The following is a 13,552-nucleotide window of genomic DNA, read 5'->3' as shown; positions in this document are numbered from 1 at the left end:
AAAATTGTTAAGTCGTACGTAAAATCAATCATGAGAAAATTATCTCCCTTGTGCCGAACAGTATATCAACCAATGAAATAAATGTAAATTTTCACATCATGTATTTTCTACCAATCACAAAGGAGAGGAAGTGCACAGCCCGGAGACTGTAAATTATTTCAACTCTTTATACCGTCTTCCAAGGAAGACAGTAATAATGGGCTACCAACAAAAAATTTTAAGGTATCATATTGGTAAGAAAATTATTCTGAGCAACTTTTTTTCTACATTGCCTTTCAAAATATTTTTCCTTTCCTACATATTGATGATCAGATTTTTGGACTTCTGGTCCTTTAAACCCCAAATTACGTAACACATGACTTAGATATGGTACTGTTTAGATAAACAGCTGTACAATGAACATTTTGCTTCTATAATTAATATCAAATTATTTTTCAGTAAGGAGTTATTATGAAAAGACTTTAGAGCCCTTTTGGCCCCTTATTTTAGAGGCCAGCCCTTTTTTGCTATATCTACATAGATTTTTTATCTGTTTAGTTTTCTTTTTCTTTTCATTTCTATTTTATAAATAAAAAATGAAGAGGCTGCATGTCACTTTGATCAACATAATGTTCAATTTCCTCCTTACTTATACTAGACTGTATTCAAATTTACTTTGTATCAGTATGGCTGTAAAGTATGGAACTTGCGTGTTTAAATATCATCTAAAGTCAAAACAAATTTTAAAAAACTAATCATTTGATGGAACGCAGTTTACACAGAAATAATTTAATTCTGGTTGTAACACGCTTTCTGATTGGCTAAAAAATTATTTTATATCATATAAGGAATGTTTCCTATGTCATAGTAAGACTTACGTCAAAAACATATCAATGCGCCTGACGTTATGTTTGAATTTTGTACAATTTTTCGTCATTTTAAAGGTCAAATGACCGTTTTTATCTATAATGCTTAGTAAAAAATTATATTTATAATAATATAATAATTATAATTATTATTAATCAATTATAATTATTATTAATCAATTATAATAATATTATTAATTATAAGCAATGAATTCAATATTTATTAGTTTTATACGATATAAAATGGTTTGAAACAGTTTACGCTTTTTAATAAACCGCTTCGCGTTTTATAAAGCGTAAACTGCCCCAAACCATTTTATACCGAGCGCAGATTTTTTGTCTACGTCCCATAATGCTCTCTAATGTTTTCACCCGTGGTGCTATGCGAAAAATGGCCGACTTTTAACTCGTAATTTACGGTGACTTAAAGTTTGAAGACACGTTTTGAGAACCGCATATGCTTTGGCGAGACTTAAAAGATTTGTTACATGCTTCCATACCTTTGTATTGAGTCGAGAAACGTAAACAAAGAAAAACACAGTCATGGATGACGTCACAGTGCTCTCGCGCTTTATTTCCCACGATAAATTTAGAGGTGGATCAAACTTCTGTAATGCGTGTACTAGTTCAGTTATTTCAGTATAGACTCCGACACCTGCCTCATCGACATATGATTTGTTTTTATTTTTTTTCATATAGAGATTATATATATATATATATATATATATATATATATATATATATATATATATATATATATATATATATATATATATATATATATATATATATACTAGCAAGAGCCATACTTTACTGTCATATCGAATTTTTTTTAGCTAATTGTACATGCATGTACAGTAAGCAGGTAAGTATATGAGTAGGGATGAGATAAACAATAGGACATTTTGAACTAAATAAAAAGGAATAAAATGAAAAAATATACAGTTAAAAAATTATGTAGACTTTTAATACAGTCAGACCATTTAATTTAAAAGTGGGGAATTACACACCTACAAACAGGTACAGGGCTCTCTGTCTGTCTGTCTGTCTGTCTGTCTGTCTGTCTGTCTGTCTGTCTGTCTGTCTCTCTCTCTCTCTCTCTCTCTCTCTCTCTCTCTCTCTCTCTCTCTCTCTCTCTCGGTAGGGGGTTGTGCTGTATGTATCATAACCATTAAAATTAGTACCTTAGGCATACTAATTGTAGAGCAATACTCTCTCAAAAATTCTTCGACGTTCGTTGATACCTTAATAAAACTATAATTTGACAATGATACAATGATACAAGGTATGTGTATTTCTTGCTGCGCTCGCCAGAACGGTAGCACCGTAAAACATATTATCATATAAAACAAATAAATATTGAATTCATTTTTATACGATATAAAATGGTTTGAAAAAGTTTACGCTTTTTTATAAACCGCTTCGCGGTTTATAAAGCGTAAACTGCCCCAAACCATTTTATATCGTATAAAACAAATAAATATTAAATTCATTCCTTAAATAACGAGCACATATTATAAGTAACACAGAGTACTCATGTATCATACATGTACGAAGTGGCATTTACTATATAAGTTCATTAAATATCATTTATATCATAATAAAAAGTTATAACTTTATATCTAGGTATTTTTTAATAAAAGATGCATCGATTTATGAACGTTTAAATCCAATATTTTCATACCACACCGTAACATGGCTGCGCAGTTGGTAGAGCACATGCCAAGAGATTGAGAGGGCCCGGGTTCGAATCCTAATCTGGTCTGCATTACATTGTATTTTTCCCATTCCGTTACGCATGCTTTTATAGAAAATAAAATCATGATACATATTTTGTAATGCAGAGTTATATTCTATTACTGTTTTTCTCATAAAGAAACATAACGTTTTTATTTGCAAAAGTTGTTATTGATCGGCATAGTGCTATACACGTGATAATAAAATTAAACAAGAATTTATCTTCATAATTTGAAGAAAAAAAAGATGTCGAGTCGTATGAAATAAAAAGTTGAACTTTTTTTTCCACTGCGTTTTGCAAAATAACTCAAATTAACAAAGAAATAAGTGGGGTTTTTTGCAATTCGATGCCTTTTCTCGAATGGTGATGAGGGAAGAGCGAAACTAATTTCATTGCTCATGTCTGTGCAAAATCATGTTGTTGTTATTGTTTCGTAAATTATATATCCGCCACGATTTTGTAAATATACAATGTACGTTTGTCATTCCCGATTCCCTCACTTTTGTCTGTTTTAAACTTGCACGAACTAGAAATAACCCTTAGAAAAAACATGTAAATGTTCCAGGGAAGTATATACGTCTCTGATTACTCACACATTTTGTTTTTGTCTTCTTTTGAGCGTTCTCGTCAAATTTGGCTTTTCAGAAGAAATTGTATCCTTTCCTTCTTGAAACAATGTAGCAATTATGAAGATGTTGACCCTTCACCCATTTTTTGTTAATGAGTCTAAAGTAAGCTGTAAATGTAACATGATGGATTAATATTTAAAAGAAGGCATTACTTTCCTGGCACAATAATAAGTTTGTTGGGGGTTTGTATACCCCAATCAATTTCAGCATTGTAATTTTAAGCATAAAGGTAACTTTTTTACGTAAACAAAAACATGCGTTTTCATTCATTATGGATTCAAATTATAGTGTGTATAACTTTCAGCTTTAGATAGCTATGTGACTCTTTTGTGTTTTTATAATTTCATAAGCTCGCGTTATATCTTTATTTATGCATATCAATATTAAAAAAATATTAAAAACCTCTTTAGCTCACCTAAGTCAAAGACTCAAATGAGTTTTTCTGATCGAAATGTCCGTTGTTCGGTATTGTTCTTGTTGTGGTCTAGTCATCGATGTCGTCGTTATCGTTTATTTTTCACATTTTAATCTCCTTTTTCTGAACCGCAACTAAACTTCTACAAAGATATAAAAATTTAAACTCTCCTAAAACCATTTTGCAAGAATGTGTGAAAGCATTATCAGGTAGTATTAAATTCTATTTCATGATCCCCTGGTGTAGCCATATTATGGGGTTTACACATAAATAAAAATAGAAAAGTATTTTAAAAATATTTTCTAAATTCAGAAAAGTGTGTCTAAGCATTGAAATATAACCAAATCCTGATTATCTGTGGCAGAGTAGAGCCACAATGGGGGAGAGGTTAACAGTGAATTAAATAGCAAAAGAAGTCTTCCCAAAAATATTCTCGTTAAAACCCATTTTATTTTGAAAAAAATAAAACTTTGTTATAGGCATACTCAGGTAGTGTAGATTCAAGTTTGTTCAAATCATGGTCCCTAAGGGTTGAAGGCTTAGTTGATTTTTTTTTCGTAACAATAAATAGAGAAATACCATTTTAACAATTTTTACAAAGAATTTTTGCAGCAAACATTCCACTCGTGTGAAATTTTATGCAAGTTACTATTCAAACAATGATTCCTGGGGGGAAAATGGGGCCACGATGAGGGATGATTGGGAATTATTTTTTGAAAAATCTTCGAAATACCGACTTTAAGTATTGTATATTAAGTTTGAAAAAGAATCCTTATTAATACAAACCTGACTTGTGAAGGTAAATTAGATCTAATTAAAAAAAATAAGGTGTCTAAAAGTAATATTGTCATATATTTAAAGGTCTTGCAGTAAAGAAACTTAATTAAATTAATAAAATAAACTTGAATAAACTAAATTTTAAGACAAAAATGATTTGTAAAAGTCGTGACCTCTCGACCCCCGGGATCATAAGTTTTTGATAAAACTGTTGAAAAGAAATCGATATTATGTTTAAGGATATTTACTGCTGGGAATTCAGCAAAAAATCAAGCACATGGGAATGGAAACCAGAGTCAGGAAATATCTGACCCATGTGCAAAGATTAAGTGTTATGCAGATGTTTTTAAATATCGTATTTTCATTCACTAGTACAATTGCATTCACATTGGGAGCATGTTTACAAAGAGCAATGAGGCCCCAAGGTTCATGAGGATCCAGGAATAGTCTATTAAACAAGTCAATTAATAAAAAAAACTTTTATTAAGCCTTTGCATGTTTATGCATCATATCTTAAGAGTAATGTTTTATGCACCGCTCTCAGCATCTTGGGTTTCAGCAACATATTTGCCACTTTTGCGTTACCATTTAATATTCCGTTTAATGAATTTCTAACTGAGTTGTATTGTATTCAGGTGACCTTTAAGCTCATTATTTCACTTTTTTTAATTTTTATAAGTCAATTGAGAACTAGTGTTCTCCTCTTCGGCATAAATGGTTTTTTTTATCTAAGAATATGAAGCACATTGGTAAAGCAAGTAAATGTTGCCTTAGAGATAAATTTAAATACATCTATATCGGGTTTTTAATGTTTAGATAGAGACCTTTTCAAATTTGCTAAAAGGGAATTTTTTTTTAGCCGAAGACCTGATATGCCGGTACCGGGTGCACTATCCGAAGACTACCTGGCACACAGCGCATAACGTTTGTTCAGGGGACAATATGACTCTAGCTAGACTGTCCAACCAAACTGAAGTGCAGCTTATAGATGATCTGTATTGGCATGTCCTAAAAATAATCAACGAACTTGATATTAAAGGGTACGTAAAAATCATTTAAAGGAAAGGTATTGGCGATCTAAATATCTAAACTTAGCGTTTTAACTCGCCCAATTGCAACTGTAGAAAAATCTATAAATAGTGCTATTTTTTAAGAACTTCAATGTTTTCAATTTAATAGAATGGGTCTATATTTCGTTATTTTGTCAGAGTCTAATTATAGTTAAGGATTAATAGAAAAGATCAATATCAATAAACAATTAGGGAATAATAGAAAAGATCAATTTCAAAAAAACAAAATTAATCCTTCGAATGATGACCCACTATATATAATTAGAAATCCTAGCAATAACGTTTAAGGTAAATAATGAAAGTCCATACTGTCGTATATACATTCACTTATAGGAATTAAGTAAACCACTTTCTTGAGGCAGAAATGTTATATTGTTGGTACACCAGATTTTATATAACCAGTTGGAAATGGGCTTTTTAGGTTTAGGGATACCACAAAAACCTGACGTTTTTGTTTGTTTGTTTGGGTTGGGGTTTTTTTTTGTTCTTTTTTTTTATTTTTGTTAGAATTATTAAATGGACCATAGTAAGAAACTAGACAAATCTATACTATATAATTTAAGAAATTAAAATTGTATTTTACGATTATACTAATGCCCATTAGCGCCATCTCATTATTTTTTGCAAAGTTAGTTCTAGTCGGTCTGGTTTATATATTTAATTCCAAAAATAACTTACACGCAATTCCACGCAAATTTTCATATCAGTAAAAAGATTCAAACTGTCACCACATATATAAAGATTGCTTTCTTTTCATTTTCATGTAGTTTTGTTTTTTAAAAAGAAATAATTAAGATATGGTAAATTAACTGTAATGTCTCTTCAAAAGGAAAAAAATAAAATTGAAATTTATCAGATTCTCTAAAGATTGAGAAAAAAATTCATTTAGATTTTGAATCTTTTTTTAGAAACCTAATGACAAACTGCAATAATGTGACCCTTTCCGATTTATTTTTTTTTAACTTCTGGAAGAGTACTACATATTTTTGGAAAGGAGCAAAAAATAATAATTACTGCTGGCGACTTCGGGCTTAAATGTCATCTTAAAGTTAGAAATTCCTCAATAAAATAAACTTATATTTTAATTGATAAACAAATAAATTAAGCTTGTGCCTTGTGCTTGTTTATGGGTTAAGCCAAATAATTTGCCTGAGTGAATCACTTGCAATTGTGTACATTATGTTCAATTCAAAATGGAAGATAAAAAAAACCAAATAAACGAATTCTTACAATTACGACTGGAGATAGAGACCTTTTAGAGCCCCTGGCAAAATGATTTCAGAATAATGATGATTTTATTTTCTAAACTTTCTAGAGATTTACAAGATGTGTGGATCGACGGATTTATGTGGTCCTCCTTCAACAAAACCATGACCCAAAACTGTCAATCTCTAGATACTGAATTACCGATCACATTGAAGAAGAATGCATATTCTGATTTTTTGTGTGTGTATTACAACTTCACTGACAAACAACTCTATACAGATGATTGTGATGAGAATAGACCTTTCCTTTGTGAAAGTTTAACTGACGGTAAGATAATATTTATGCGTAAAATATTTCACTTGATATCTGTTAATATGATTATTTGACTTTATACGGCCTTGTTTCATCAAAGACTAGGAAGAGATTCAATGATGATGACATGAAATTGTTAAGTCGAAAGAACTATATATGATAAGAGTTAAATTTGGCCCCCATAATTCACCATTTTTTAAGTGTTTCGGGTACAATAAAATGTTAACCAATTTTTTAGAAGAGTTGATATAAAATTTAGTTTTCATCTATTTATTTGATTTATTTGCACTTACTGGCAGTATATGACGTCAGAAGTGACGCCATTTCTATAATTCAATCAAAATCAGCCAAAAATTGACATTTTTCTTATCTATATACGGATGGGAAAAATAGAGCTTGAACAAGGAAAATTTTTTTGTCACTTGTTAGTCTTGGCTAGATACATCTCTGATTAAAATATTTTATTTGTTCAAGAATGTGCTCTATGTTTTCGGAAGGAAAAACTCCTTGAAAACAAGCTGTTTAACGCTAAAAATGCAAAAAAAAATTCTAAATATATTTCTAAATTGTGAGCACTTGAACCAAAATGAATATTATGTAAACACATCACATACATATCTGTACTAAGAAAACAGAGAATGATATTAAAATGATGATGTTCATTTTAGGGGGCCATTTTAGGCCCTTATCATATATATATAGTCCTTTAGAATGTTTTAAAAGTTAAAGGTACTGCAATATATGCACATAGCCGATGCAAAAAGTATGACTTGCTCATGTATTTGAAAATTTTATTGAGAGGGTACCATTAGAAACATATAAGCTACGTATATATAGTAAAACGTCTTCAAACGTTTATTTTTTCAAGCCAATCTATGTGCTAAATTAAGAGAGATGGGGTTTGAATAAATCAATGTTGATATTATCAGTGAACCAAATCAGGAGGTCAGCAATTTTTAGAACTCATCACTTGGTGAATATTTTTTATATGAAGAAGAAGTGTAATGGCAACCGATTTCTGATCAAAACCAACAAGATTATTTTACCTGCACTTTCTAAAGAAAGTTCTGGTATATTGTTGTTATCCTGTTCCGTCCGTCTGTCTGTCACGTTTTACTTTCTCAAATGTTCTTACATCTTAAAAATCAGCAAACTGAACTCTTGGAGGAGTTTGATTTGGGGTGTCCTGTTGTTTTGTAAAAAAGTTTCCAAAATTCTGTGGTAGTCCTGGGGGTCAAATAATTGGTAAAAAATGACGTTTTCTTTTCACAAAAACCTTCTTCCCCGAACTCCTCCTATATTTTCAACATTGTACCATTGATAGCTTGGCGAGTTTTCTATTGTTAAAAGTGTGGGTTATATGTACATACTCCACACTTTTTTTTAAACTCCGCCCACCATCTCGAGTAAAAACAACATCAACAAAGTTGTTTTAAGCGCGTCAATAATATTAATACTCCACAGTAAGAGCTTCCTCCAGATCAAAATTGTCATAACTCAACACGGATAAATGACTCGACTAACTTAGTTCGTCGAATAAATCTCATTTTTAGCCCAAGACAAAACAATATCGGCAAAGGCTTTGTCAGAAAGACTCTATTTTAATATTCCTCTCCATGTGCGCGGACAAGTAGAGAAACGCGTGTTAAAGCTGAACACCGCTCGTAAATAGCCACTGTCCGCCATATTTCTCTTTTATCACTGCTGTCCCTACAACCCTTATATAAGGGACAGACCTCTAAACAGTTCAAAGTACTTTGCTGTAGAAGTCTCACCTGTGTGGACGTACATTTTGCCTCGCCGTGTTACTCGGTCGCGATGAAATTATCAAATTTTACGCACCTTTTTGAAGCCAGGAGAATACTAACATCAAATAAATTGGTCAATGCAATTTTTACGAACAGAAAATGAACATAAGATAGGAAAAAATGCATAAAATCTAAAGACCACGAAAGGAATACTACATGTCGGCCAGGAGGTTCAGGTGTGCAATCGGGTGTAACGAAATCAAAGGGTTTATATACCAGGTATCTGTGTGACGGTGCCTATTTACGAGCGGTGTTCAGCTTTAAATGAAATTGGGGTATCCTGTTTAGAGGTTTTATAGAAAGTCAATCACGTGATAGGAACGCATTTGAATAGAAAACTTGTTTTGTGGACAGAGTGAATAGTAGCCAATCGAATTTGATATTAACCATTCACGGTTTCGCGACATGCATTTCTTAAATAATATTTTGTTGCTTATTGATTGATTTTGTTAATATATATATATATATATATATATATATATATATATATATATATATATATATATATATATATATATATATATATATATATATGACATATATATGACAAAGGAGTCTGCTGCTAAGGCAATGAAGTCTCCTTCATGGTTAGGGCTGTCCAAAAGATACAAGGATGTTGTCCAAAGTAACAAAAGTAGCATGAAAATTAGTAATGTCCAAAGTGAAATTAATAAAGAAAAAAAAGAAAGAAAAAAATACACAAAAAACCCCTTAAAGAAGTAATGAAATAAATTTGCAATGTTCGGTTGTTGCGTCTTATCCTCACGGAATACTTACATGTATATCCAGCATAAAGAAGATAAAATTCTCACCTGCTGTTCTCTAGAAAGTTGACTCGCACCTGAAAATTGGCCATTTTGATTTGTTTTTGTATATCTTTCAACTAACAGTCCATAAAACAGTTAAGATCTCATTATTTTGACTGTAAACTGTGTCACATTAGAATTCATCATTGTATATATTTAGTTTCGTATTTTAACTTAACCACATATCCCGTGGTGAGCCCCTTAGTATTTTAGTCTTACGTATTTGTAAATACCCATATTGAACCTCAGTTCACCGGGCCTTAAACCCGCCAGTCCGTGCAGTATCAGTTTGGACGCGGCAGTCCAGAGGGAAGGACGCACTTAAACTTCTCTCGTGCATACCATCCAGTCACTATGCATTTTGTTAATATAAATAGCTGTGTGCTAACTCTGAAGTGAACCTGGTACTGGCTTTTTCTGAGGTCCCTTGTTCCATCTTTTGTGTAAACCACTTTCATCGATGGTGGCCGAGTATTGGTGACGTCTTGTGTAGACCAAGTGGCCAGTAGAGAACATTGTCTATTGGAGGACCTCACCAGTCCATTCTTGTCAAGACCAAGTGGCAATAGACTACAGTGAAGGACCTTACCAGTTCCCATACTAGGACAATTACTTTCAATGTGTATCAATTCAAACAATATTAAATATGTAAAATGTGAAAATATTGTCTTAATCTTTGTCTTACAGTAAATATAAATTTTAGTTAATTCCGCTCGAAAATCTGTAACAAACTGATGACCACTATTATGCTATCTCTCTAGTCCATATTCTTAAAAACAGCTGTTCATCTCATTTACGTAATTTTACCTTCAACTGAAACATTTTATGATCATTTACTTTAATGTAATAAATAATAGGTTTAAAAATTATGAAATCATCTTGCAAAAAATAATGATCTACATTATTTTAAAAGATATTCTATCGTTATTTTTATTTATTTATTCTGATTTAAGGATGACGTTTACTCAGAATGAAAAAAAAATCCACTGATGATAATGAAAAACCAATTATTGTGTGTTATAGACCTTACATGGTAGTGTTATTTTTCACTTTCAAAAAATAGGTCAATGACCTACTTTTTGAGTTAATGGTCATTGAATATTTTTTGAAAATTTAAGAAAAATCTATAAAGATTTACACTATGATTGGAATTCTCTTAATTCTGAAAATAATACAAACTGCTTAACACTTCAACAAATGAAATACAGTTTAATAATGATAGTGACATTAAATAGATACAAAGCATTAAGTTTTCTTTCACAATTTTATAGATATTCTAGTCTGAATTTCCCTATCAGTTTTCAAATTACTACCCATTTCTTATTCAATATAACAAAAAACTGAATAATGATAATGCTCAAACATTTATAGTATTAAACTAAGTATATTGACCTTTCTCTGCTGGCATAAACTTATATGAGGTCAATGATCAAAACTTTGAGATATGGTGTCTTTTATCATTTTTAAGCATTTTTCAATATTTTTGTAGTGTGTGCCATACGATTCTCTAAACGAAAAAGCAAAGATAAAACCAACAGAAAATATGCAAAATTAAACAAATAACACTGGGTAGAAACGGACTAGGGTAACGCACTTTACCCTAGTCCAAGATGGCGATAGGGGAGCACGCCTCGATTATTGTGATCGGCTTCGGCCGATCACTGTTGTGTCCATATGAGGACCCGGCAAATGCTTCCACGTGCGCACACATTCCGCTTGCATAAGTAGTTCTTATAAAAACTTGAAGTTTGGTTTAGTATTAATATTACATTTTACTCAGTTTTATTTCAATAAGAGATGCAAACATACCTTAAATACAGTTCGACCTGTTAATACATTTTGTCTCACGCGTAAGAATTTCGATCGAAAGATTCATTCAGTAATGCAGTTAACCTCGATGAACTGACCTTGATCATAAGAAGATGCTCCATGAAATGACCTCGATCTATTGATGTTGCATAACAGTAGCTAGGAAGACTGCTTGATTTATAAACAAGGTTACGTTATAATGCGACCTCAATAGCAAGTTATGATGGCATTCAATGTTTTATAGTCGCATTAAATTATCTTAATACAACACTTTCTTTGTATACGTGTTAATGCTCTTTGAAGAGCCCTACTCAGTATTCTGAAGAAGAACAAGATACATTAACATTTAATAATTACATTAAAAATATAAAACTAGACAAGGAGTTAACGAACGGCTTTCCACAAATTTATTTCAAAATTAAATTTTTTGACGGTTTATAATGATGAAATTATGGTGTACAGATTCAAATTATTCTATATTTTGTAAAAATACAGTACTTTTTTGACTATTTTACATCAAACTGATCATGTTGATTGCTTCTAGCTATCTATATATCATTAGTGCCGATCATTCTTTTAAAAGGAATACTTGTTTTACAATTAATTTACGCATTTGTCGGGGTTGTATGACGAAATAAACCCACTAATTTATACGATTTGAAGCGTATAACCGTAACAATTGTAAAACTTTTGCAGAAGATTTCCTTACAATAGCGTAAGAGCAAAGAAAATTTTCGACTATGATTTGGGTGAAGTAAGTTCGTGACTAGGGTAAAGATTTTTAAAACTTTAAACGTGATTAGGGTAACGCTTTAAGGAATTTCTTATAAAGAGTATAAATGTCTTCTTTATAAAATATACTTTTCAGGGTCTATCCTAACGGGCTATTATTTTTGTAGATATGAAACGCACTCTTCTAGCAAATCGACAACCCATTGCGTAAAACACCACAACTCTGAAAAATACACAATTAAAATACACGTTTTGCTAGTTGACGTCTGACGAAGACATATATGTATACATGATTTATATTTAATAAATAAAAAATTAAAAAACGCTATTAACAAAATTTGTGTTCTACAATGACCATGTCTACATCGCGCGATTTTAACCCCCTTCCTCGCAATCATGTACTTTAACGCATATTCCCGATACCATGTAATTTGATTTTAGTCTATACTTTACGATTAAGAACTTGTAATTTGAGAGTTAAAAATTTAAATTTTAAGCTTTTTCATTCAGGAAGAAGTATTTTTTACCATTACAGCGAAGCCGTGAATTGCGGGTCACATCAGGCACGTAAAACCTTACAAGGAAAGCGTGCAAGAAACTTGTAAAATGTTTCATCAGGTTAATGAGGATTCATTAGGAACATTTAGGATCATGGTCACGATTTTGGTTGAAATTTTATTTTTCTGTTTTTATTATTTACAATGCTTTAGGAATGCATTTCTAATGATCAAATAAAATTTGGGTGCCAGTCGATGAGTTTTAAGCAAGATACAGGGCTCACAATTCTTCACCATAGAAACAAGGCTCGTGCCCTGTTTTTGTTTACATGGGTTCAATATACCAGTAAAAAATCTTTTTCAAGCTAATTTGTCTATCTTCTTATTCATTTTAAACGTAAATAAACAGTTACTAACGATTAACACATTCATTTGAGGTTTAAAACTGGAATTTTTACTTCAACATTCAAAATGTAAACAAAAGCTTTGTGACCATGCTCCTTTAACTCATAGAAAACAATAAACACTGTACCAATCTTTTACTCAAACTTGTATTTTTTTTTCAACAAACAAAAGAATAAGACAATTTTGAAACGGAAGCTTCTATTAAGAATATCTATAATGTGTTTAATTTTGGTGATAGTTTTGTAATTGAATTTTTACACAAGGTAAACAATGATTTTTGGAAAGATGTGTTAAATTCATGGTTATGTTTTATTATTACCTATATTGATCACCCAAAGACAAAAGATAATCTTTTAAATTCTCCGGTGTGGTACAATTCAAAAATACTCATAGCAAATAAATATGTTTTCATAAAAACCTGGTACAAGAATGGTGTAAAGGTCATACAAGATTTTTATGATGTTTGATTGGTTTCCTTTGTCACTTAAAACTAAAATACGATA

The 13,552-nt window shown here is 31.2% G+C and overlaps 1 protein-coding gene across 1 annotated transcript in view; it reads left to right on the top strand.

Annotated features, from left to right (window-relative positions):
• The window catches only part of LOC128181239 (uncharacterized), a 48,834-nt gene that overhangs the window by 24,446 nt on the left and 10,836 nt on the right, over positions 1-13,552 (top strand). Inside the window, exons 3-4 of the mRNA XM_052849551.1 lie at positions 5,264-5,444; positions 6,790-7,007. Of these exons, the coding sequence (XP_052705511.1) occupies positions 5,264-5,444; positions 6,790-7,007 (399 nt within the window). The remainder of the gene's footprint in view (positions 1-5,263; positions 5,445-6,789; positions 7,008-13,552) is intronic.

This window comes from Crassostrea angulata, chromosome 4, assembly GCF_025612915.1.
Source record: "Crassostrea angulata isolate pt1a10 chromosome 4, ASM2561291v2, whole genome shotgun sequence".
Lineage (NCBI taxonomy): Eukaryota > Metazoa > Mollusca > Bivalvia > Ostreida > Ostreidae > Magallana > Magallana angulata.
This window is presented reverse-complemented; position numbering and strand designations above follow the sequence as displayed.